General features: G+C 41.9%; 1 protein-coding gene and 1 long non-coding RNA gene across 10 annotated transcripts in view; both read right to left on the bottom strand.

Annotated features, from left to right (window-relative positions):
• The window catches only part of LOC142362730 (uncharacterized), a 36,797-nt gene extending 33,599 nt beyond the window's left edge, over positions 1-3,198 (bottom strand). The window contains exon 1 of the long non-coding RNA XR_012765253.1: positions 3,118-3,198. This is a non-coding gene — a long non-coding RNA (uncharacterized LOC142362730). The remainder of the gene's footprint in view (positions 1-3,117) is intronic.
• Positions 3,199-5,851: 2,653 nt separating this feature from the next.
• Positions 5,852-25,127, bottom strand: part of CHL1 (cell adhesion molecule L1 like) — a 144,020-nt gene continuing 124,744 nt past the window's right edge. For 7 of the 9 annotated variants that reach the window (XM_075432486.1, XM_075432493.1, XM_075432485.1 and 4 more), the window contains 8 exons: positions 23,698-23,813; positions 23,333-23,537; positions 22,980-23,102; positions 21,519-21,698; positions 14,528-14,689; positions 13,706-13,837; positions 12,801-12,873; positions 5,853-10,949 (listed from right to left, as the gene is read on the bottom strand). In XM_075432486.1, the coding sequence (XP_075288601.1) occupies positions 10,733-10,949; positions 12,801-12,873; positions 13,706-13,837; positions 14,528-14,689; positions 21,519-21,698; positions 22,980-23,102; positions 23,333-23,537; positions 23,698-23,813 (1,208 nt within the window). In that variant the 3' untranslated portion in view covers positions 5,853-10,732. Of the gene's footprint in view, positions 10,950-12,121; positions 12,874-13,705; positions 13,838-14,527; positions 14,690-21,518; positions 21,699-22,979; positions 23,103-23,332; positions 23,538-23,697; positions 23,814-25,127 lie in introns of all 9 variants that reach the window. The other 2 variants (XR_012765223.1, XM_075432494.1) reach the window with 2 other exon arrangements.

Here is a 25,127-nt window from a genome sequence, read left to right on the forward strand (position 1 = left end):
GCCAGTCAATACTTTCTCATCAAAGGCCTCATCACCGGATCTATAGACGCCGATCAAAATGAGACGCAGCGAGAACGGACAGAAAGTGGTAAAGGTAAGAAATATTTAGCAACATTCTTGGCACTTTTTTCGACTGGCTGGATAACTGAAACACCTTAAAAAAAAAAGAAAGAGGAAAAAAAAGAGACATGATGCTGTAAGACTAATTGAACCAATAATCAAAGGCTGTCTCTAATTCTTGGACTAGGAGGTCAATTATCGAAATGAATTTGACAGCAGATAGGTGGTAACAGTGTGCAATTACCATTTAAAGACTTGATAATTATGGCAAGAATTAGTCTGTATTTTTAACTGTGGCAAAATCCATCAATTTTTAGTAGTTATTATCTTGATTATAAGATGAAACAGATTCAGCTATGTCTTGTCAAACTGACAGAAACCTGAAAATACAATGGGCGCTGATAACCGGCTGATGAAACGAGCCAGCCGAGTTTAAAGTTTCCTTTCCTTAACTGGAAAGTGAAATTGCAGATGTGAGAAAATTTTAATGTTCAGAACATTCGGCAAGGAAAGACCTAGACAAATTTAAACTCAAAAATACTAGGAATAAGAAATGCATATTATTATGAGGTTTGCCAAAATTAGTCAAAACATGGGCTTCTCACTCAGACAACTAAACTCCCAATTTTGCAAGTCAGAAACAGCTACAGAGTCATAATCCTGCATATTTAAAGAATTACTGTGCTCTTCTGCCATTCCCCATGGCTTTATGAACCTTTCAGTTCATGAGTTCGTGCTTTCAGAGCTCCACAAGGCTGGTGAGCATGGATTTTGACGTAGGTATTTCTAACAGGAAAAAAAAAATCTGGAAACTCTAAAATTTCAATCTAAAAGCACAGATTGAGCTTGATGACCTTTCTTCCTGGAGGTGGACCATGCATTTTTTATTTTCCTGTTGAAGCAATCTGAAAACAGACCAGTGAAGCTCTCTCTGTTCTTCATAAGTCTGCAGTCCAGGGAGGTTCAGAAAGGAGGGAAACTCGGGGAGACCCTGCTGTGCTGGGAGGACGAACGCCCGCGCAGGAGAGCAGCGGCACAGCCCAGCACCGACCACACGCGGAAAAAGCCAGAAAATGGTGTGAAACACAGCAGCTGAGAGGCATTGTGACAGCAACCACGACACCACTAAGAACAAAATCATTTGCATCCTTGGAGTTGTTACAAAAAATGCAACAAACAAAGTAAACAGTTTTTGACTGGGTTTTTTTTTTTTAAGTAAAAATTTTTCAGGAAACATATCAAGAAAAATGAAAATCCTCAACAACTGATAGTTATGGGAAATGAAACAAAACAAACTTTTTCCAGAAAATAATTTCCTCCCTAAAAAACCTTCAGTGATTTTTGTCACAAATTAGTTTTGATGAAGAAACAATGCAAACAAAGGGCTTTAACAGGTGCCCCGATGCTTCCCCCCGCCCCATCTCACAACGCTCCTCCAGACCTGTGTTCCAGAGCTATTCCCCCTCCGCTTCTCGTTGCCACTTTGCTGACACCACTCTTTGCAACAATCATTTTTCCTCAAGAACTCTTTATTTTAAATTTTTTTTTTTTCACATCAGGCAAATGAGCATGTGAAACGATCGGATTTCACTGCACTTTATATAAATTTATTTACTTAGTGGCCTCTCAATTCCATGCTGAATTTGGAAAAAATGTACTCTTTTTTAAATTATAAATAATGAACCGAACTCCTGCTGTATTGGAAGTTGCTACTCCACCGTCAGTCTAAATAGCCCAGTAATGTTTTTGTATGCATGTTTTGTACAAATTGCCACTTAGAGGAAAATAAATGCTCAGAACTATGACCACCTGAAGTCCTAAAGAAGAACATCCCTCTTACATGGTGAGATGATTGTTTGATTAGAGACTGCATTTCTCAAGTATTTAATAAATAAACATTAAAAGAACTCACTTAAAACGGTAAGGAATCTCCGTTACCATGCATCCCTCCATCTGCAGAGGTGCAGCGTGGCAGAAGAGCGCAGGAGGGAGCAACGCCATGCATTCCCAGGCTGGATCCAGCACAAGGACGGGGCTCAGGAGCGTCTCCACACCAGTAACACACTGGTGAGGACCTCAACGCCTGCACAGACCTTCTTTACATCACCCCGAGGAGCAAGCAGGAACCATTCTGGACAAACCGTTGCATCTTCAGCTAAACACTCAGCACCAGCCCTCTGCCCGCTGCTTTCCAATGAGGACCACGTTCCCCGGCGTGCCCAACCGAGCGCACCCTGGGCTCCTGCGCCTGGCGTGATGGAGCAGGGGGATGCGGCACAGGTCACGCTCCCCTTCGAGCCTCTCCTCTCCCAGAAATCAGTATGTACTACATGAAGTCTTAAAACCCACAAATTAATCCCACCCCCCCCTTTTTTTTTTCCTAAACTTAAAAAAAAGATTTAAACATTTTTAAAATTTAAAAAAAAAAGGCAGAAAAAGCCACCCAAAAGAGTCTGGAAGAGTTCAGACATCTTGACCCACAGCAGTTTCAAAATCCCAGGTGCATCTGTAAGTGGAACACGTCTTCCACCCCGAAGAGATGAGGGAGGTTACAGGCAAGGAGAAAAATACGCGGTGAGGAAGCAGCACCAATACTGCGCTGATGCTAACAGGCTGGAATTTTTCCAAGCCCGGGTACCAGGGATTTGAGGGATCAATATAGACAGATTCTGATAGAGAGTCAGGAGGAAGAAAATAACACAGTTTGTGCAGGAGAAGCAGCCCTGCTGCCTCGGGGATAACAACAAACCTGTTTCAGAAGCAACACTGAAGACCAGCCACATCATCCAGCCAGGAAAAAGGGGAAAATCCCACAGCACACGCTGCAAACCAGCCCCAGCGTGGCAAAGCCCATCAGCAGGTATCACAACTCCATAAACCTCCCCAGCAAGGTCTCCTGACCTTCCCACATTGCTCTTTAGAGTATAAGCAGTAACAAACCCCTTTTCCCAGCGCTGGTATGCTCTCACCCAGGTGTCCAGGTCACCTCCCCACAGCCACACAGCTGCCTGCAGCTCCACCCCCAGCCCAGCAAACCCATGTGAGATGTAGCCTCACCTCCCAGTCCTGCTCTCATGCAATGAGCTGTAACGCCGCTGCAGTGATTTCTCATCCATCAAGAAGTGACGGGAACGCTTTGCAGCCATAAAAGTAACTGCATCCCAGATTGGAAGGAAAGGCTGCTGATTTGTTACCAGGGTAATTAGTAAAAAAGTACCACCTGTATGTCGTTTCCTTCAGGAGGAGCAATTGAAAGTGAGCCAGTTCTTATCCCGGCTGAACGTCGCTGTCTGCAGGAATGAGCAGAACACCCAACCCCCAGCAGATGCTGAGCAGAGGTAGTGGTTCCCACTTGCCCTGTACCAGCCACAGCTGCCCATCGCTTCACACCATCCCACTCCTCCTCACACCGACTGCTTCTCACCTCTGTCCCTGGTGAAGAGCAGCTGTCAAGGCCACCAGTTTACAGAGGTTTCAGTCAAGAGTACTGTCAACATGCTGAAAAAGCATAGCAACATAATGCCATGGTACTCCAAACCGAGACCATTACGTCAAAAAGTAAAAAAACAAAACAAAAATGTACTGCTGACCGTATTGTTTCGAAACGTTCCTGCCCTGCTGTCCCAAGAAAATGAGGAGGACCATGCTGCAACCCCCAGGCTGGGCTGGATAGGCAGCAGAGGAGGACAAACTCCATAGGCAGTATTTTTTTCTAAATGCAGAGTCCTGCAGCGGGGAGGAACATCTGCACCGACAGAGATGCTCCACAAAAGCAAGCAGCATGGCAGGCATTGCCAGCCGGGCACTGCGGCCAGGCAGTGGAGCAGGGTGCTTTTTTACAGAAAAACCCATAGCTCCAGGCAGAGATGGGGTGGGACAGCTGCCACGGCGAATGGGGATGTGGCCTCAGGGAGACCACCAGGGCCTCGCGCGCAGCAAAACCAACGCACGGGTCTTGTTAAATAAGGCCCATGATCTGCAGAGCTTCCCCATTTTTCCAGCGGGTGAGCCTGCTGGTATTTCCCCCTGGGTGGCTGACTGACTGCTCTGCATTTCAAGCTTCTTAACAGACGGCACAAGTCCAGAAGCGGTGACATTTCATTGCAAGAGCAGAATGAAACGTTTGAACACGAGAAATAACACTCTGCCCCCAAAATAGCGCCAAGAATGCCAAGTTGGTATTAAAAGCAAAATATCAAACATCGGTATGTTGGTCCCAGACTTTCTCCTTAAGCTTTTGCTGCGGGATTTGTTGGCTGGGAGTCCCCAGAGGTTGTGGGCTGTGGCGAGCCGGGATCTGCAGCCCATGACCCTGACGGTGGCAGCAGCGTCTTTACTCTCACTCCAGTGACACGCACGACTGTAAGACTTTTTCCTCTCCATTATGTTACTGAGAAAAGCATAAATCTCATTATTCCAGAATATGAACAATAATAAAAAAACATCTGGGATGCCCTTGATGCCTTCCTGAAAGGTGAATGCTAGTTAGCACAGTCCTACTTGTTTCTGCATTTGAACTGAATGTATCCAAGAGTTTTCACAGGTAAAGAATGCATTAAAATAGTCCTGAAACCTTCCTGCTGAAGTGCAGTAGTGAAAAACATGAAGAAAATAAATGGACACGAACATTTCTTTCACTGAGTGAAATACTCTTCTAATAGCACAGAAACCACGCCAGGGTATGAAGCCAGGGATTATTCTCTGTGTGAGCAATTTGTCTCACACTTGAGCACTGCCTAGATCTTGCAAATTTCTGTTAAATACCTTTTATTGTTTTCCTTATTAATGGATTTTGCAGCAATATCAGCTGCCATGGATTTGTCTGCTGACTTTTAATGAGTCCTCTGTAGTGGCAGTTTCACGGTTTCAGGTATCAGATGGGTGGACCTGTGCGCATGGCACGGGTCCTGCCTGGTAAACCTTTCTCCATGGACAGGCAGAGTAGGATTAAAGAAATTATACAGCACTAAATATTGGAGGGTGGAAGAGAGGATCACCGTTTTAATACTCAGTAACAAAAGAACTAAGGTATTTTGCTCTTTTCCTATTTTCCTTGGCAAATCAAGAACACTTCATAGATTTCTATATAATGAATACATACAGATTTCAGACTTTTAGCATAAAAGTGGAGTTATCTGTAACTAAGGCATCAGAAGAAAACAATGATTATTATTGGGTTCCTAGGTGCCTGGATATTTATAAAATCACCATTATTCTGGCGATCTTCAATGAAGATGAGCAGAAATTCACTGCTAATCTTTACCGCTGCGTTCTACCACGCGTACCTGGATCAGCTCCTTTCACCTCTGTTCATGGCTGGTATGCTGAGGTGTTGTCTTCCATTTCATGCCTATGTGTCTTTTAATACTGGATAATGTTACCTTTGTGGATATTTCACATGTCGCTTAGCTTAAAGGTCTGCACGCTTGGGAGATTACGTGATGTTAACCGACACAGAGCACATAAAGCATGCTATAGACGCTAACGTTAGATAAGGCGATAGTTTGATCCAGGAGATGATCATACCATGAAATAAATGAGGCATTTGAATCCAGGGTGTTTGCAGTTCAGGTTCATCCCTGCTTTGGTGTAGATCGTACCTAGATGGTTGTTGGCCTGTGGTGTCCGACAGTCCCAGCGAAAGCCAAGGGCAGCTCAACCTCAGCGCGGGACCAAGAGAACCCACCACAGACCATAAGCCAGAGAGGGCTACGAATGACAATTAAAACCGATTCCCAGCAAAGAAATGGTATCCGGAGAAAAATACCCAAATCAAAACAAAAGAGAAACTTGCTGATTACAGCTAAGGCTTTTGAAGATTACATCAAGTCAAACTTTTATTAGCAAAGTTGTATTTCATGTAAAATGAAAATATCTTTTAAAACCATACATGCACATATGCATGATACAAACAGCAACTACAGTACAACACGTTTCTCTAAACTTTAATAAATGCACACTAACATTTAGCTCAAAAAGTAACATTGTAACGGTGACACCACATTTGCTTTGATCTTTTCCCATGAAATTACAAAGTATCTTGTTTAATGTAGTAGCAGTAGTAATAATAATAAAAAACGAAACAGACAGTATGCTTTGGCTCAAACCCACCTACTGGTTCCTGCCTGAAAACTGAACAAATCAGTGCAGATCACTTGAGACTTTCGCAGGAAAGATCTGGAGCTGCAATGTAAACATGTACCGGTACTCCAACATGGTTTATGCGCCTGATTTTGAAATACTAAACATTAACAGAAATGCAGCTGAGGGCTTGATCCGTTGTGAAACAAAGGAAATTCTCTTGATGTGAAGAATTTCCTTTCTTAATATCCATTCTTACAGGTATGTAAAATAATCTAGATTTACTACTCTTCTGCAAAATAATGACTATAAAAAGTTATGATAAGCTTTCCTTTCAGAAGTGTGCAAGCACCAGTGAGTACTACTCTAACCTTAGTTTACAAAACTGCATGTGGAATTACTGTTAAAAACCCCACCTTTTTATACAGAAAGATTGCGCTAGTATTTGTTTCCATCTCAAAAATAACATTGTCCTGGAAAGTTTTATTAAAACCTCTCATGCATTGGATCTGACCAATTCAGTCAATGGAAGCATTTGTCAGAGAAACAGCTACTCATCAAAATATGTGTCGTAAGAACACAACAGAACAAAGATCATAAATCATTAAATGACATGCTAAGTAGATCAATTTAAAATCTGAGTTACAGGGAAGGTTTTATTAAATTTATTATACATAAGCACACATTTTTATCCAGAGGGGAAAGTCATTTTCTGATTTGGTTCCTAATTCTGCTCTTCCTAAAGATGCAGCCCCAGAAGGGCTTCGGCACCCAGTTCTGTACCGTTCTCCTTGCTGAAGAGCAGAGTCAAGCACAAGCGAGGATTTCTTGAGGCTGGGGCTCTAGCTTTTACCAGAGAATGAAGCTGGGGCCACTCCTACAAGTTCTTGATTGTGCAATTGCATGTGTATTTTTTTTTTAAATATAAACTTAGGTCTGAGATTACAATCCATACCAAGCCAATGGTACGCTGCTCCGTGAACGCGAGCAGCTCACTTGCACAGGAGCTAGCACACAGGGCGTTTTCCCCATTAGTTAGGAAGAGCTGATTTTATTTGCTTAATCTCATGCGCAGTCCAAACTGGACAACTTTCTGAGCAGCATCCATCCCCGTCTCGCTCCGGAGGAGGCTGCTTAAATCCACAAGCCAGATTCTTGGGGTCAGGGAAATGCCTCCTCCTGGCGGGATGAAACTGCATCCCGAGTTGACTGAGATACCAAATCTGAAAGTGTCATTTCCCCTCTCACACTTGTGCTGCCAGCAAAACGCCATGGCGTACCATAACCAAACAACAGCCGTGGCACTGGGTAATTCAGAAATTCCCCACCCAACTTGATCCGCGTGCTCACACGGCTGCCTGTCCCCGACTCCCTCCTCCCAGCAGGCAGTCTGAAATTCCCTGCTGGGTATTAATTCATGAAATCACCACAGAGTTCCATCAACTAATTTTAATAAACACTCCCGGACAGAGTTAAAAAAAAAAAAAAAATTATTAATGTACTATTTCAGAACTGCAGTACAGGTGGTGATCCTTCTTACTCAGCATACATGGCCACATTTCTTCTCACCTGCCTAGTAAAAATTGCAGCCCACCTCCCGGCAATGACAAAATCTGAAAAAAACTGCTCAGGAAAAGCTACGTCCGCTCTGTTAGTTTACTTTTGAAAGCAAATCTCTGAAAAACCACTAATGGCTGCACTTTCCAAGGTACACTGTATGAGTGGTACCCTTACAATAAGAAATAAAGTCCCAATGGGGAAGAAAAAAAGGAAAAGAAATGATTGGGAAAGAGCAAAAAGCTCATGCGAGTGAGATTCCTTGGGAGTTTCAGCCATTTGTTTAATATTCATTGGGCATATTCCTCAAAAGTCAGCGCGCGCTGTACAAATTCCATTGCATTTTTGTCACTGTATGATTTTTAGGCCCTGAGGCACCATGAAACAGCAACATTAAGATTTAAGGATCTGAATTAAAATTTTAATAGAAAAAGCACTCATACCGGCCCAGCTGAGTAGCACATCATAGGAATGTCACAAACATCTCTCAGCAGCCACAGAGCAAGCGATAGCACAGGGGATTTATATTCATTATTCGATAATTTGACACTCACTAATACGATTTGAAATTTGTGTCTGTTTAAGGTAGGCATTTTCTGGGACAATGAGCCTTGCAGGTCCACAGTGACCCAAAGCACCAGAAAATGGATGATGGGGACCGTGGTCGGGCCACATCCAGCCTCGCCACGTGCATCTGCCCAGCTGGGAGAGCTCTGCGGGCTCCGGTCCTGCCCTCCCCAGGCCCCTGCCCGGCCAGCTCCCGAATTTCATTCCTACTTCAAAGGACCTTGATCATGCACTAGTGCAGACATTTCCTAAAGGAACGCGTTAAAAACAGCCTGAAGCTGGCAACAAAGGTTGTCACACGCCTAATCAGTTCTTTGACTTTCTCTGGTTTGGGTTGCAGCACACAGGAGTCAGCAGATAAAGATCCTGGTGGGAAATGTCTCTGCTGATGAGATGCCAGTTTCCACATTGCTCCAATTATGCACTCCCTTCTTTTTAAAATGATTTTTTTTTTCAAAATTATAAATAGTTTGGACTATTGCAGCATTTCGATTGAGTGAGATACAGAAAATCAAGCTTTATCAATATTAAAACTGAACGACTTGGGTCACTGACATGGAGGGGGGGTGATTTCTGACTGAGGGCAGATTTCCACTCATCCTTTTATAGTAATATACGTGGCATCACTGGGCATTTCGGGCTGGCTGTCTGGGCTTTCCTTTTCCCAATCAGAGGCTAGATGAAAGGCCCTTACAAGCCAAAACTAAAAAAAAAAAGAGGAACAGCTATGCAGAAGCATCAAGCACCGAAGGCCACTCGGCTTTCAGAACTGGATGAGCGCTGGGGAGGAGTAAGGTGGGCTGTGTGCGAACCCTGGCCCTTCTACTGGGAACAGCCTGCGTTTCTGTGGGCAACTAACGCATCTTAATTGTAGCTGTTACTGGAAACTCGTAACCATGTGAGTGATGCTTGCTTCCTCTCTTTCTTCCATTGAGGTAATGGAGACCATGAAGGAGCCATTGGGGATATTTGCCTAATTACTATCACGATGCAAAATGGCTTTTAGGATCTTTTCCTCCTGCGGTAACTATTTAAACAATACTGTAATTGAAGTGACAGTCATTTGTAAGTGCGAGAAGAAATAAAGCCACATTGATATTCTACTCAAATAAGCATATTCCAAAATACAAATGCTTTTAAGGAAACTCAGGAGATTCCAATACAAAAAGACCAAAAATATGTGCTGTACAGCTTAGCTGAGTTAGTGTTGGAGAGGCAAAGAAAAGAACCAGATTTAAATCAGCATTCAGTAAACAAAATATAAAAGAAACAATACTGTAATATTTTCTCTTTGCTTTCATTTTTGTTTATTTAACAAGGAACAGCTTGAAAATAAATGACCTCTTGCAACTCAAGTCAGGTAGGTCTATTTTATGCGATACTAGAAAAATGTGAGCTCTATATGACTGGTGTACACACGACTCCCTCTGAAAACTGGTTTGGCTGGTCCAGACTCCTACTGAGAAGCAATTCTATTCACTCCTACACAGCTATACAGACTCATGCTAGCAACATGTCTCATTTCAAAATCAAACAAGGCTGATTTTTACTTGTGGCAATATTAATCTCATATGTACAACGTCTCCGTGAAATGTATGCTAGCGCACAAATATACAGATATGAGACAGACAACGAGCATCTTGCTTAGAAATGCAGCTTGCAGAGACCGGGGAAAACAAATCAAAACACTTTCTAATGACGGTGGATGGGAACCCTGTTTCGCCTTGCCACAGGAAAGTTACTGCAGCTTAACTTCTTTAAGGAAATAGTGCCAGCTACTGGACAGCAGACTCATCCACAAGGCCAGAGCTTTGTCTTTTCAGAGCAATTTTTCTATAGATAAAGTTGCATCTCTAAGTATTGGTAATTGCAGTCAGCTGTAACCACTAAAATAATTTTAGAGTATCATAAGGAAATGAGTTTGCTTCTTTATGAAAAATTATACAATATACAGAATATACTTCTCCAGTATTTTAAATTACCATTTTTCTCAGCAGGATGCATTGTGTCACTTTGCAGAGCAACCTGTTGGTTTTTGTTTGATTCTTCTTGCTGTGTTATGACCTCTACAATGCCGAGGTCACCATACAGGAAGGAATACTACATATAAATGTACGTACAAAGTGACAACAGTCATAGAAAAAAAAATAATATACCGAGAAACATATTCCAAACCTAAGAAACACACAGAGTAGCAGTTAAGTATGCAGGTGTAACACTGAGAAATTCTGTTTTGCTAAGACCGAGTAAGACATTTTGTATAGTAAAGAATTATTTGTTTTGTTTGATTTAGAAGAAAACACCTAGAAATTAGGATGGAGAAGTCTTGAAAATCATCTTCTAGTGGCAGTGACTTATTTTTATATTACCTGGCTCAACTGGCAACCTGCTTCCAACCACGTGGTAGCTGTGGAGTACTAATCAAGATAAATATCACAATTAAACACAAATCATCCTTGCTCATTGTTTAGGCGTGGAGAGGAAAAGTTGCTGTAGAACTCCCCGTGCTTTCCACTGATCCTTTTTCCTTAGATCCAGAATAAGCTCCAATAAATGAACCATCTTCATTGAACATCCCATGCTCCCCTTCTCCATAATCTACCAGACTATCAGCACTTTCGGTGGCTTTAATGTCCCCGTTAATTGACTGGAGGCTGCCCTTCAGCGGCTTTTCATCGCTGTCACTACAAAACAAAGAAATACCTTTCCAAAAATCTAGCTTTTAATTGCATGCATGGAAACTGCTATTCCATCGTGAAAGAAATCATCAGGAGGGAAGAGAGAGGGAAACATTTCTAAGTGGGTTGTACATCGAGAATGAGCTGACCCCGCACGTCCTGCTCGGTCTGGCGACCCTCGAACGGGTCACGCACACCGACCCGAACTCCCCACATACGTGATTTTGTGATTATTACAACAACGGAATTGGTTAAAAAGGCAAACACCAATGAAAACTGCAGGTGTGTTTTGTTTTTTTTTCCCTTTTTGCCTTGGACAGACAGAGGAATGGACAGAAGGTGAAGGGGAAAGAAGAGGAAACGCTGGACAGGATCTGAGGGATCCGTTCCAGCGATCAGTGCTGGTGTCAAGTCTTCAGCACCTTACAGAAAGAGACATTTTCATTTTACAAAACAGTGGGCAATGTTCAGGGCCTGTTTATTTCATCTTTCTTTTAAGGTGGGTGGGTGAACCGATGTAAAGCCGTGGGATGAGGCATCACCTGGAGGTTATGTCTCATTGCTTTGTGAGTGGTTGTTTGATTTTAGATGACTAACAAAGGGGCTTCTTCCCTTTTTCATTTGTTCTGCTGTTATCTCGCTATAACTGATGGAGTTTCTCTCTGCTAAAGGGGAGGAACAGGGAAAAACGCAAGCAGAATCAGCGTCTGTACCTGCTCACATGCAGTCTATGTTCAATGGCAATTTCATGAAAACGTCAGACCCACCACCAAAACTCAAGAAAAAAAGGAAATTCCACTGGCCATTCCTCCTAATGGCACTGCAGAAGAACCACCAAAGCAGCCTGAGTTCTCCTGACTGAACGTGACATTTGGGGCATTGGGAACATTATTACAAAAAAAAACAAATTAGGCCTCTGAGCTAGGTATATAATTACTCAATTACGGCCTTTGCTGATGCCAACTCAGCGTCAAAGCTGTGGTAATGTTACCTACGGAAGGACAGAGAAATGCACCGGAACTTTACCTCTTCAGCATATAATCAATAATATGGATAATCAATACAGTAAAAATATTCGCTACTCTTCTGCACATGGCATTTCCCTTTATAAAAAGGACAAGTTTGGAGTCTGGGGGGAAAGGAGGGGGTCAAAGTTATTAACCTCAGGACTTTCTTACCTTTCTAAATATTTGTCCCATTAGAAAGCATTAAAAATTAAATAAAGATGAAATTATGCAGAAAAAAAACTATTCCAGTACAAATAATGTAGTATATATAAGTGGGCTTTCAACAGAAATGCTGTATTTTTCTCCATACCATGGTTACATAATATTGTAAGCTTAAGTTATTTTAAAGCAGCCAAAGCGATCATTTCAGTTCCTCTACAGAAACTTCTGTAGTGAGGTTTGTTTGGGTTTTTGCCATCTCTTACTGTATTTCAAACCTTTGTATTCTTCCACAAAATGAGCATTTCCCATATTACACGATTTGGGCCTGACTGGGTTTCAGACACCCACTGAGGACACAGAAGTCTTTCTATTGACTTCAATGGACATTTCAGCAGGAACCCAAATTATCATATATATTTACATTATTCATACAATGCTAAATAATAAAAAAAAACAAGTGAAAAATAACAACTGATACATCAGCATTTACTTATTCCAAACTTAGGTGGATTTCAGTATACTGGATATACCTTTGTATTCCTACTAATATCCACTCCTATGAGGTTTGCTTTGAAAACAAAAAATAGCGTTAATTGCATGCTATAAAAATGTCCTAAATAATGATGACATCTGGAAACAAACAAAACCTCAACAAACACAAATGCTTGTTAAAGCAGGTCCTATTTACCTATATTCCCCAAAGATTTCATCTTTTATTGATTGAGCTTCGGGATCTGGATGCAAATCTTCTTTTTCTTTCACTGTACAAATAAAATAAAGCACAGATCTGTACGCCATGTTCCGCCGTGGACTTTCCGCAGGTGAAAGGGGAAAACCGCCCGTCATCACCTACAGCCGAACCTGGAGGGCAGCAGCTCGCGCCGCGTGGCTGGCTGGACACCACCACCACGCTTCCACCGAGGGTTTGGTGCCAGTCCCTCACGTTTAAGAAAGCTAGCAAGTGCTTATAGAATCATGGAATGTTTTGGGTTGGAAGGGACAATTAGAGGCCATCTAGTCCAACCCCCACGCCATGAGCAGTGACATCTTCAACCAGATCAGGTTGCTCAGAGCCCCGTTCAACCTGTCCTTGAATGTTTCCAGGGATGGGGCATCTCCCACCTCTCTGGACTACCAGATTTATACTTAAATATTTATACTTAAAAATCTACTCATTGCTTTGAAAATGACAGGATTAGTTTTAGCAAAATATTCTGTTCTTACACAGTTTGGCTCGCCATGGAAGCTACGTCAGTGTGTCAGGCAGCAGTTATCAGGTGGAAAGGGAGCAACGGAGGCTCAGAGGTGCAGCTGCTGAAGGACCTTGGCTCTACAGCTGAATTAAATGCTGGAAGATTCAGCGAGCACTATCAAAGGCCTCCGCAGGATCTCTGACCAGCACGCAGCACTGTCTTACCCAGAGAGCACAGTTTCACTGACGTTCATTAGAATCCATTCTGCGGATATTTATCAAAAGCTACAAATCCTAATTGGATGTTTCTGCTTGCGGCTTTGCAGCCTCCAGAGACCGAAGTCTGAAGAATGCTTGTTATTAACATGTGAACATAGCGAAAGGACAATAAATCCATTTACCTGAATATTTTCCTCCTTTATTTCTTCTGACAAAGCAAATAGTTAGCAGCAGTAGGGTGAGCAAAGCGATGGCGCACATCAGTCCAATAAACCACCCCTGGGTGGAAATTCCATCATAAATGCCAGCATAGGCTTCGTGAAACAGAAAAGGAATAAAAAAGAAGAAAATTAATCAGGGGAAAAGGGCATCACCCTGCTGTAATAAGAATACATAGCATTTTCTTCAGTGAATCTTAATGGCATCAGTCTGTCACTACTTCTTGTGCCCAACTTACAGAAATGCAAGACAGAAATACGCCCAGAGCGCGACATCTTTAGACTTAAGGGGAATGCGCAGTCTACTAGGCACAATACAGACATTTTGGAAAGGTAATTCTGGAGAGAGTAGCTGACTCGAAGGATTAATGCCAAATAGGAAAGCTGAACAAAGAATTGTTAAGCCTCTCATGCAAAAGCAGTTTTGCGAAAGAAGCAGAGTTAAAAGTGCACCTGATACATGCAAACCTCTGGACTGGCACACTCAAAATGGATTATATCACAGCGCTACCCTTTCAAAATCACATCGGAGACAAAACTGTTTTGTAAAGGTTTGTAATTGTTCCAGGCTTTTGTGCGTCAAGTAAAGCATAAGGCTCAGCCGAGAACCACGGATGCTTTTATGCTCCCATGGGATTCAACTTCAAGGGTCAACTTAAAAAATCACAGAAAAAAGTTACTGTTTGTGATTTCGGCACGCTTTCACTGCACAATGTAAGGTGTAACCTCAATATTTATTTACATTCAGAATGAATCTTTACCACCCTGAAGGGGTTCATGTCTCACCTCTCCCCCTCGTCTCAATTACATCTTCAAAAATGCTATTGTTATCAACCCAGTTCTTAGTCACTAGACGAACTGTGTACTCAGTTCCAGGCTCAAGTGCCTCAATGGGGTGAAACTTTTGGGTGGGTTTTACAGCTTCTGGAATCTTGCCGATCCCTTTACCTACGGAATATACATATTCAAGGCATATTGATTAATGGTATTCATTGAACAAAAGGCCTGTGAAATGTAAATAACAATGTAAATAACACACAAATACGACACGCAAGGATTTTTAACATTTGTCCTCAGATCATCTGATTTTCAAAAGCAGGCAGTAAACTAGAAAACATTCTCCCTGTTTGATTTTTAATATTCCATCCGATAAAACAAACAGCAGACTGAGGTAATCCTGATGTTTATGAAGGGGTTTGTACATTTCCCAGGATGAAAGTTAATATTGATGGGGGATTATGGATCTGCTTTAACTAATGCGTGCTTAAAAAATTACAACTTTAAAACGGGCTTGCTTTGTATAGATAATCTGGGGTTTGAGGCTTCTCCCATTGAACTGAACTCAGCAGGGAAGCACAGATAGCTTGTTACCTGGAAATGGATTCTTATGTGTCTTAACATTGGGATTTGTACTCATTTCTCCCCCGACAATGATTTTCCACGTCCTTTTAAATTCCACAATGCCTGCACAAAGCACTACTTTAGATACAGCTGAAGTTTGCTTTTAAATTGATATTTAGGCATTTAAATGTTCCTAATGAGTTTAATATTTGACTAAGAGGTAGAAGCGAAGTTCCAGTAGCCCTAGTTTTAGAGCCCTTTTACTTGCAGAACACCTGCTGTCATTTCTGTCGGCATTAAGATGGCAGGGTATTAAATAAGCTTTTTTAAAATAGCATTTGTGGATAAGAGCAAAAAGGACATCCCCAGAGGTTAGCAATCACTGCCTGAACTTTAGGAAAAGCCTGTTCATATAAGCAACTTCAGAACTGTGGGTTGACATGGGGGATCTCTTTAGTCAACCAAGGGGTACAACACGGGAGCGTGCCTGCCCTCGGGGGCTGGAGAGACGCTTTGGAGGGCTGCACTGCATAAAGATAACTCTCTAATTGTGTTCAGTTGCCTAATTTGCCTGCTTTATTCAAAGTCACCTAAACTAAGGACTGAGCACACACTATAATTTGAAAACTACTTGACCAATTAGCACTGACAGTAAAACAATGCTCATTAACTAGTAAACAAGCAAAGCAAGAAGCTTTCAGAGATTAAGGCTTAGTTGACAGCTGAAGGAAAAAAAATAAAAAGATTAAGATGCATCCAAGCACAATCAAAGAAGCAGTTCAAGACAAGTTTTCCAAGGCAACTATACATGTATTACAATAAGCAGTTAAATTAGTAGACCATTGGGACCCAGAGAGAACACATACAGCTGAAATACTGATGATAGTGGAGCACAGCTTACTAGCATAAATTAATCCATCTATCGGTAATTTTTGCTAAACAAAGTATGCAAAACTGAGCAGTAATTTTTAATCAAACTGCAAATTAAGCAACAGGATACCACAGGTATATTTTAATTACACGTTCTAAAATCAAGACATCAGAAAATCTTCTTTAATGGAAACACTACCCATAAAGCAACAGGAATGAATGTGAACCTTCAACCCACTGTGCATTAAATACCGTGTGACACTTCTGCATGAGATGATAACCACATGGTCCAACTTGTACACAACACAAGCCTCCTTAGGCAGCATTCCTCCCGAATTCCTCGTCAGCAAAATGCTTAACCCTGAGCTCAGTGGTAGCCCACAGCTGCGGTCCAGCATGCATTTTCAAACCAACATAACCAGCCCATATCTATCTCCTATTTCTTTCCAACTTATCCCAGCCTCTTCTTTTTGAATGCTCAGATCTTTACAGTAGCAGCAAGGGGGAACTGATACCACTGAAAAAAAAGGCTTTTCCAGCCAGGTTCTTGCTCAGCTGGATCAGTCCCTTGGGCTGGCCGTGCCGCTGTCCTGGCACGCCGAGCAGCACAGGGTGGGACCCCCACACTGGAATGGGGGTTTGAACCCAACCTGACCGAGGGATTTACCACTGGCTCTCCAGGCTGTTTAACATCACCTATCCCAAAACACTAAACCAAATATTTTCTTTAAAACTAGACACAGGTGTCCAGTGATGGATGATTATGAGGTTTCCTTCCACGCGATTTCTTTCTGGTCTGTGTTACACACTCAATATAGCACCTACAGAGGAGAAAGCACTGCTAATTGGGGCAAGTTTGGTGGCTGGAATAGAAAAAGCAGTGTAGCATCCTGAAAAATAAAAGCAAAGATATACAGATAAGCAACAGCTCAACATACTGAAAGGTCAGTAAGCTGCAGGAATTAGCTGCAGAAAATTGAAAGCAGTTGGGTTAGGTTTTTAATCTACAATAAGGGAGGAGAAGCATTAGTAATAAAGGCATTTCACCAGCACTTCTCATCTTCCCCCACTATTTATCAGCCATACCATGGGACTTGCATGAACATTAAACACTGAACTGCAATTTTACAATATTCCTACTGGGCTCCAAGATTTATGAGAACAACACAACACACATTTTTTATAGAAGCTTATGGTATAAAGGGAAAACCAATCTAAACTGCCCCCAAAGACTTACAAGAGTGCTAGTTCTCCAAAAGTTAGCACATCTGTTATAAAACATACTTCTATAAAAAAGCTGGCAGTCTAATAGCTAAATACTAATTGCAGGCAACATCTTAATTTATAACCATACCTGTCTAAATACATCTGCTGCAATAAATGGAAAGTTAAACTTTCATTAGTTTTCCCCTACTGCCTGGCTATTAAAAGTGTATAAATATGCATCAAAAGTATCCTTCATCTTCTGGGCTTCTTTTAGTGCAGGAGGTATTTCATGCTAAACCGGGACTATTGTAAACTATAGAGATTAGTAAATCTGTTGTATGCAAAGTCTACTGAGAAGAATTTATAGGTGAATTAGTGATCATCTATCTGCACTGATTATCTTTTGTAGGAGAAATCTGAGCTCAGACAAGAAGACAGCTTATAGCCTATTCTTCTCTTGCGCCTTCTCTAGCTCTCTGTGTTGGCTACACTGGGGCAGGCCGATAGAAGAGGAAAAAGTGAAAAAAAAAAAAGCAAAGACAAATAGTTAGTCACAAATTTGCTCCAAGTACTCCAAGACTGATATATTTAGCATGTTTTATTTAACATGCCTATTTTTCTTGCTCATACTGATAGGGGTTTGAAACAGTGATATACCACATATTCCTTCTCCCTGCCCAGCCTGCGTGCGGCCCCTGGGCTGGCAGGATGGTTCCTCGTCTGTGATTAGCAACAGGGTTTGCTGGGCTACAGGTCCCCTGGACGAAGAAGAGCCAGCAGAGCAGAGTGGCATAAATAACAGGAAAAGAAATTTTTCACCAAGATTTCATCAGATTCTCTTGATGGTGAGAAAATAGGGCATATTTTGGGGCGCTGCTGGTAACAACACCAGTGGTTACGTATGGCGCAGGCTGGTCTATTTTTCCATTTTCACTGTGCCTGTGGCAAAAGAGAACTAGAACCATGTATTTTGTAACTAATGATTACTTGCCTCAGCTTATGGCGTGTCACCAAGGTTAGTATCCTCCGGCTAAGATTTTCAAAAAGCCTGTGGGAGTTGTGTGCCAACTGCCATTGAAATATAATTCTATTCTCTGGCTTCTCTGGAAAATAAAACTACAGTTGTATGACTTCCTCTGGACAAATTTTTCATTAAGGCTTGAATTTCTGGACACACAGTAATCACTCTCCACATGTAATACGTGTTTAGTAATCCTCCAGAAACACTGGTAGCTCTGGATGAAAAGAAGCTTTGTGTTAAAGAAGGACTGCTGTATTAAATTAATTTTTTTCACTTCTGTAAGAACATCATTTTGTGTTATGCTTCTGAGGGCTAATGATCATTTGGAAATTGACATTTTCAAGGGGAAAGTTAATTAGTTTGTAGGTCATTTAAGAAATACTGTCTGAAAATGGAAAGTGAGAGATAAAACTCATTTTCTAAAGACAGTATACCTTCTTCTGTGGAATGAAACCAAGAGGAAGCCACAAAAATTAAACTATTATTTATTTTGCAGTACAATGCAAATATCCTTTTGCTCAGGTTCTTCATGATTCTCCACAGTATTTTATCAACAACTGAGAAAGACCTTTGGTTGTACACCAGCGCTCCATATCGGAGTTACTTTGGCTATGTTTAAGATCTTTCATAAGAAAGAGGCCTTTTATTTCATTGACTTTGTATTAGTTGCCAACGCCAGCGGTGTTGGGTCCTGCAGCAAGGATGCTATAAATGAAAGCTTTTATGTCACTTATTTCTATTTCTCACTAATTCCACTGGGCTTTCATTTAATCTTAGAGACAAATATTGAAGTGTGGGTTTCCTCTGTTAAGTAATTACGCAGAAACAGCCCCGTCTGACGGAGGCAGTACCGCAGAGCAGAGGGCTCTGCCTCCGCTGCTGCTGGACACGCACAGGATGCAGAATGTGGCACCACTCGACCGGAGAACGAAGAAATAGAGATGTGAGCGTGAGATGGCCTTTTCCTAGCAGTATCCATTCCTTGACCTTTTGGTAAAGTGTTGCTAACCCAAAGGAATGTCTTACTCCTGACAAAAACCTGAATCTGAACGGTTCATTCACAGAGGATGATGCTGTAGTTGTAGAGAAAGAGTATGAGCTACCCATTTAGCTGTACAAGGAGTTGTATTTATTTAATTGAGAGAAACCATTTTTAGTAAATTCAGTCATTCATGCCACTGCAAACTCATCATCAGGAGAAGGGTTGCATATAAATTACAGGCTGGCAAAACTACCATTTAAAGCACAACAATTTTCCCTACGCAGACTTTTTTGTCAGTGGTGGTACATACATACTTGGATATGTAGAGATTAAAAAAAGAGCTCGACTTTTCTTTCTGATTCTTGACTACAGTTGCCAGGATAACTGCAAATAAATCAAAGCAACAGCAGCGATGCAGATCAAGTATACCAGTGTTACAATGTGAATGAATCCATGGCTTCCACCTCGACATCTCCACTTGCCCGGCAAAATGTATTGTGAAATTCTGAAATACCCATGGCACAGCCGGCAAAGGCTATATTATAGCAGCGGAAGCTATTCAAAGCCTTAAAATGAACAATGAGAGCTTTATGTTTTTATTACTAAAACCAGAACACAGTGGATATAGAATCACTGAGTCAAAACCCAAAGAAACTTGGAGTGCTTTATCTCGGAGTTTCATTTCAGAGGGCGCCATATTTTATATCTGTCATTTATACGGGTCATTTTAAATTACAAACCTTGACTTTTGAAATCACTCCCTTTCTTCAAAAAGAGAGATTGTTTTAATTTTGAGCAATCACCTCACTTCCCATACCACAGCTTAAAACCCCAAGAAGGTCATAGAAAAAAAATGATTTTTTTCAACCTACCATGTTTAGCTGAAAAATGTCCGAACAATTGAGCTAGCAAATAATGACACAAAACTCTCATGGCATCTCTGTGACAGACACAGTCTCCTAATTTAGGGTGGCTTGAAAACCAGCACGGAGCACACGCTAATCGCAGAAATGGACCAGTGTGGTTTTTACTAATTATATTACTAGTTATTTTACTTTCTTCCACAAGCATTTCACCAGAATCGGTTGTTGTCACTGCCAAAACAAAGTCTTAGGAAAGAAGAGAATGAGAACAAAACGAACTGCAACCTTACTGTCCTTTTAAGCATATCGGGCAGGGATGCATTTCATAAAGCCTGACAAGATTATTCCAAGAAGTTATAGACTTTCAAATGGCCAAAACACATTATTCTGGTTGCCCAGTGAGACCCAGAAATGGTAACTCATGAGGTGAAACTGTGTATTTTTAGCTTGGAAAAAACAAAAGGGGGAGGATCTTCTACTTTCCTTAATGAAGAACACATTTTAAACCATGCCTACAGATTAGTAGTTACTACCACTTCAGTACCTCTACACTAGAGTGAGTCTGACAGCTGAGAAGGAGTTTAACTACTTGAGATAACGGATGATAGTTCATGATTGGATCCCGAACTGGGATGTGACGAGCTTGAAGCACTTTTTACTTGTTTTACCAGTAACTGAAGAGATTCTGCAACTTGGAAGTCCGATAGGATGGTGTGCAACAAGGACCATTTTTCTATTTTATATCCACATTGTTCCAGACTGTTATCATTGCTAAAAATGATGAAGCCAGGACTCTTTTGCTTATCACATTCTCTTTCTCCTTCCCGGTGGTAAGTGCACAGCAATGATTTCTGATTAATAGCCAGGACTTGTTCCTCGGTACTGTAGAGTTTTCAGACTTGCTGAGCACAGTACATTTTATTTCCTTTCAGCTGAATGTGAAAGATGAGCTATCATACAGTGCTTGTGATTTTCCTTTAAATCACTGAAGATCAGTGTTTTAGGATAGGGTGTAAGTGGCACACAAATTCTCACTTCTGGTCCCTGATAAAATAATAATAATAATGAAATAATGGATCAAATGCACTGCAGTCAACTTTATGTTCATCTGGATTTTCTCTGTCAAATACCTGCCCCCAATGTTGCTGGCAGTCCCCCATCTTCATACATAGTTTTTATATTACTGAGAACAGATTATTTACATCTTCAGTCTTCTGTTTGTGACTAAATGCAATTCACGTATTCTAGTACGGCCTAAAGAGTTTATCGGTGGGAACAGAAACACTGTACTGTAAAGCAAAGTGAAACAGATAAGCTCTACTTTTCTGAAGGCTGCCTGGCTACATTAAAAAGTTCATTGATTGTTCTCATGGAAACAAAAACAAATTTATTTCCTCTAATTACAAAGGAAATGTCAAGCCTGGAATATTCTCAATAGATTTTCCATTATTGTTAGAGCTTCTTCAAATAAAAATATATTGCCTATTAACTTACTCCCTTGGGCCATCGTTAGTCCTTCTTCTGTGACCGGCTTCCCACAGCCTTTGACTGTACAAGCTTTTACATAGAATTTGTACTTGGTACTGGAGCCGAGCCCTGAAAGCCTCCAGCTGAGCGTGGAGCGGTTGGTTACGCTGATGTCGTTCAGAGGTCCGATTTCATGCGTTTCATTTACTGAAAGGGAAAAGGCAGTCGAGTCAGATCCAGCAGCTGAGGGCTACAAACATGAAACATGTCAGGAAGGCTCCTGCAAGGGAGCCATTCTGCCGAAAGTAGGAAGGATGAAGTCTGAGTAAGCATATCTCACCTTCCTGCCAAGTACTTAAATGGGATTTATCTCGTCCATGCCAATCTCCCAACTACTTGGTGAGCTATTGCTGTTCTTAAAAAGCTCTCTGATTCTCGATATGCACATGCTGAGTGGGAGGTAAAAATTACTGTCTCCTAGATCATTAAATATATATGAATTGCTTCTTGCTGTGCTTCCAAACATCTGCAAACTCTTGCAAGCAACTTAACGGATGGCTGTTCTGCTTCGTTCCCTCTGCCTTGGCACAGTTGGCAGCTGAAGGAGGGGCTGCCACTCCCAAACTGCCTAAATAGACAGATCCACCCTCTGCCCACAGTCATCAAAAGCAAAGGCAAGACCCAGCCTTCAGCCCCAGCTTGCGAAGGCAACTGGGCAGTTCTGTTATCAGCAGCAATAATTGAAAAGTATATGGATTGTACATGGGTTGTAAATAGGACACAGTCTAATCCTGCTCCATCCTCAAAGAACATATAAAATACCCTGAATTGCCACCACACCTCACAGCTGGTGTTGTGCAGACTGGGACCAATACTAGGTCCTGCCTGAGGTTATCTGCTCAAAGTCTGTGTCCCAGCTACTCAGTTCTTCATAGGCATGAAAGAAAGTCTTCTGTATCCCCGGTATTTAGTTGTTTCTCAGTATAATTACTCAATAACATGACTCAGGTGGTAGTGTCTGCATTTCTGCTGAGGCATTGTCCAGGGAGGAGGTGCTCACTGACATAAGGTGAATATCTGAACAAACGTGACCAAAGTGCTCTCATTACAAATTATCTTGCAATGAATGAGTTTCACTTCAGTAAAACACACCTAAAACTGATGGGTCTTCCTAACTAGCACATTAAGTATAATTTGCAAAGATGAAATAACTGAATGAGTCTACAAATGTGGAACAGGGCAGGCAGCAATGTGAGCTTACATCAGAAGAGTGCAGGGAAAACCTTTTTCTCTGGAAGATGACTTTGGCCTGCCCTCTAGCAGCCTGTGTGCACATCGCAGTGCAGAACACGCTGATCTGGTGCTACGGCTCTTACAGGGACTGCAGAAACAGCCCTTCCCTAACTATGCACATCTAACACCCCCTCCTTTTTTTTTTTTTAACTAATAATGCTTAAATTTTAGAATCAAACTAAAACAAGCACATACTTATCTGGTATTGCAAAATGTAGCCAGTAAGGTGGCCGTTTGCTTTCTTGGGAAGCCCCCATGACAGAGTGATGGAGTCCTTGTCAAAGTTTAGGATCCTTAGAAAACGTGGCTGTTCAGGGACTGTAAGACACAGGGATAAGCTTTCAGAGAAGACTGAGCAGGTCTGTCTCTACACATACTTGGTAAAAGAGGATACAGATTAGCTCAACACCTACAGTTCCCCTTTCTAGTGAAGGGTTTTATGAGTATTGGACATTTTACGATCACTTTAGATAAGGAAATCAACGTGCCTTGTTACATGGACAATTTCTATTGATGTCCCCCCATCCCACACTCTCATTTTGTCTTACCTCCTTCTGGAGTTTCGAACACAACGGGGGAGCTTTCCGGGCCATCTCCTTTGGCGTTGTAAGCCAAAACAGTTAAGCGGAATTCACTGAAGGGCTCCAGACCGGGAATCATCCCATAGTTTCTGTCTCCTACAAAGGTTAGGAAGTGTTTCTCTGGGTGATGCCTTTTTCCATCCAGCATGCTTTTTGTTTTCCACCAACTGACCTGCATTGAGATTGGGATTTCTATAATACGTTACGTTGTATGGGGCAGAACATGATATCGATTTATCTCATCTTCCCAGAAATGGCAATCTATCCTTGATCTGGGATTCATTTAGTAATTTATTCAACTATATACAAATATTTAAAGAGAAATTTGTAACCTTATAGCCTCTTAAATGTCCACGAACTCTGTCCCTTGGTATTCCAAACCAGAAGACTTTGACCAGCGTGCTGTTCACAATATCCACCGATACGCCGGAAGGAGCGGCATCTGGAACTGTAAAAACAAAAGTGCTGCATATTACAGACACTGCTGAGAGCTCAATTCCACCTTGTTCGCAGCTACCGGGCTTGGCTTTCCAGCTCAAGCTGTGGCAGTTCATGCAGTCTCACTGCAGGCAAGAAAACAGCCATTCCTCCTGTATCCAGTGGGTGAAATGGGCCAATAAGCATTATTGTCATATCAGGGCTTTCTGCTGAGGGCTGGAACACAGGTGGACAGGGACATATGAATTTCTACACCAGTATTTATGATTTCCTGTTTCAAGTAATGCTTACAGCAGTGAGAAGAATAAAAAAAAAATTATTAACACAGCACTCAAGAAGGCAATCATAAAGTTTTTTTTCATAATCAATTTCATTTTACAACTAAGCTCATTAAACAGTAGGATTTTAATCACCGCACAACACAGAGAGCTGTTATCGTGCCTAAAAAAAAAAAGAGAGCCTTGATTCATTGACAACTGAATTGCAAGGAAGATTTTCCACTGGTAGATAAAAAATTAGATCCATCACAGACACACAAAGAAAACAAACATGCTGCGGGGTTTCTTTCTCTCTGCTCTCAGTATTCACCCTCTCGTCCACCATACACTCTACAGGGGAGGGAAGATGCACCACCAAACCTTCCCATTGCCCACCTCTGGGTGTGCGCAGTGGGGGCTCTCCGGTCCGAGCAGCACCCAGACCATCGACCCTGCTTCGGCAGAGGGGTTGGACTGGATGACCCACAGAGGTCCCTTCCAACCCCTACCATTCTATGATTCTGTGATTCTGTGATTCCCAGCACCGAGACCTTCTGCTGGTGAAACACTGGGAAGCACTCGGCAGGTTGTAGACATCAAACTGGTCCATCCAGGGTTGGTAACACAGATCTCGGTGCACTCACTCAGCGAAAGGAGTGCTCCAGAGAGCCTGCCTTAGGATTCGTCTCCCTCTCTAAAGCCAGTAATGCTTGTTATGTCTATGGTTATCACAGTGATTTACTGACTGTTTCCTATCACCTACCACGGATCGCGATACTCCATAACGGCTTCTGTAAGAGGCCGCAGGTAGTGCAGAGATGGGCGCAGCAGCACCTGTACCACTGCTACTGGGGAGCGACTGCGGTGGGACCTGGGGGGTTACATCCAGGACGTGGCTGTCTGGGCACTTCAATAAGCAGCAAAACACATGCTTGTCTTCGCTGGCTAATCCACTGTAGACTATTTGAAGGTCATTCAAACTGTCAGTTTATTTCATTCTTACAAAAACGACTTAAAAATTTCAGATTTCCAGGATGAAAACTGTCTGATTTTAACTAATAAAATTA

The sequence above is a fragment of the Opisthocomus hoazin genome, chromosome 11, assembly GCF_030867145.1.
Source record: "Opisthocomus hoazin isolate bOpiHoa1 chromosome 11, bOpiHoa1.hap1, whole genome shotgun sequence".
NCBI classification, from domain to species: Eukaryota; Metazoa; Chordata; class Aves; order Opisthocomiformes; family Opisthocomidae; genus Opisthocomus; species Opisthocomus hoazin.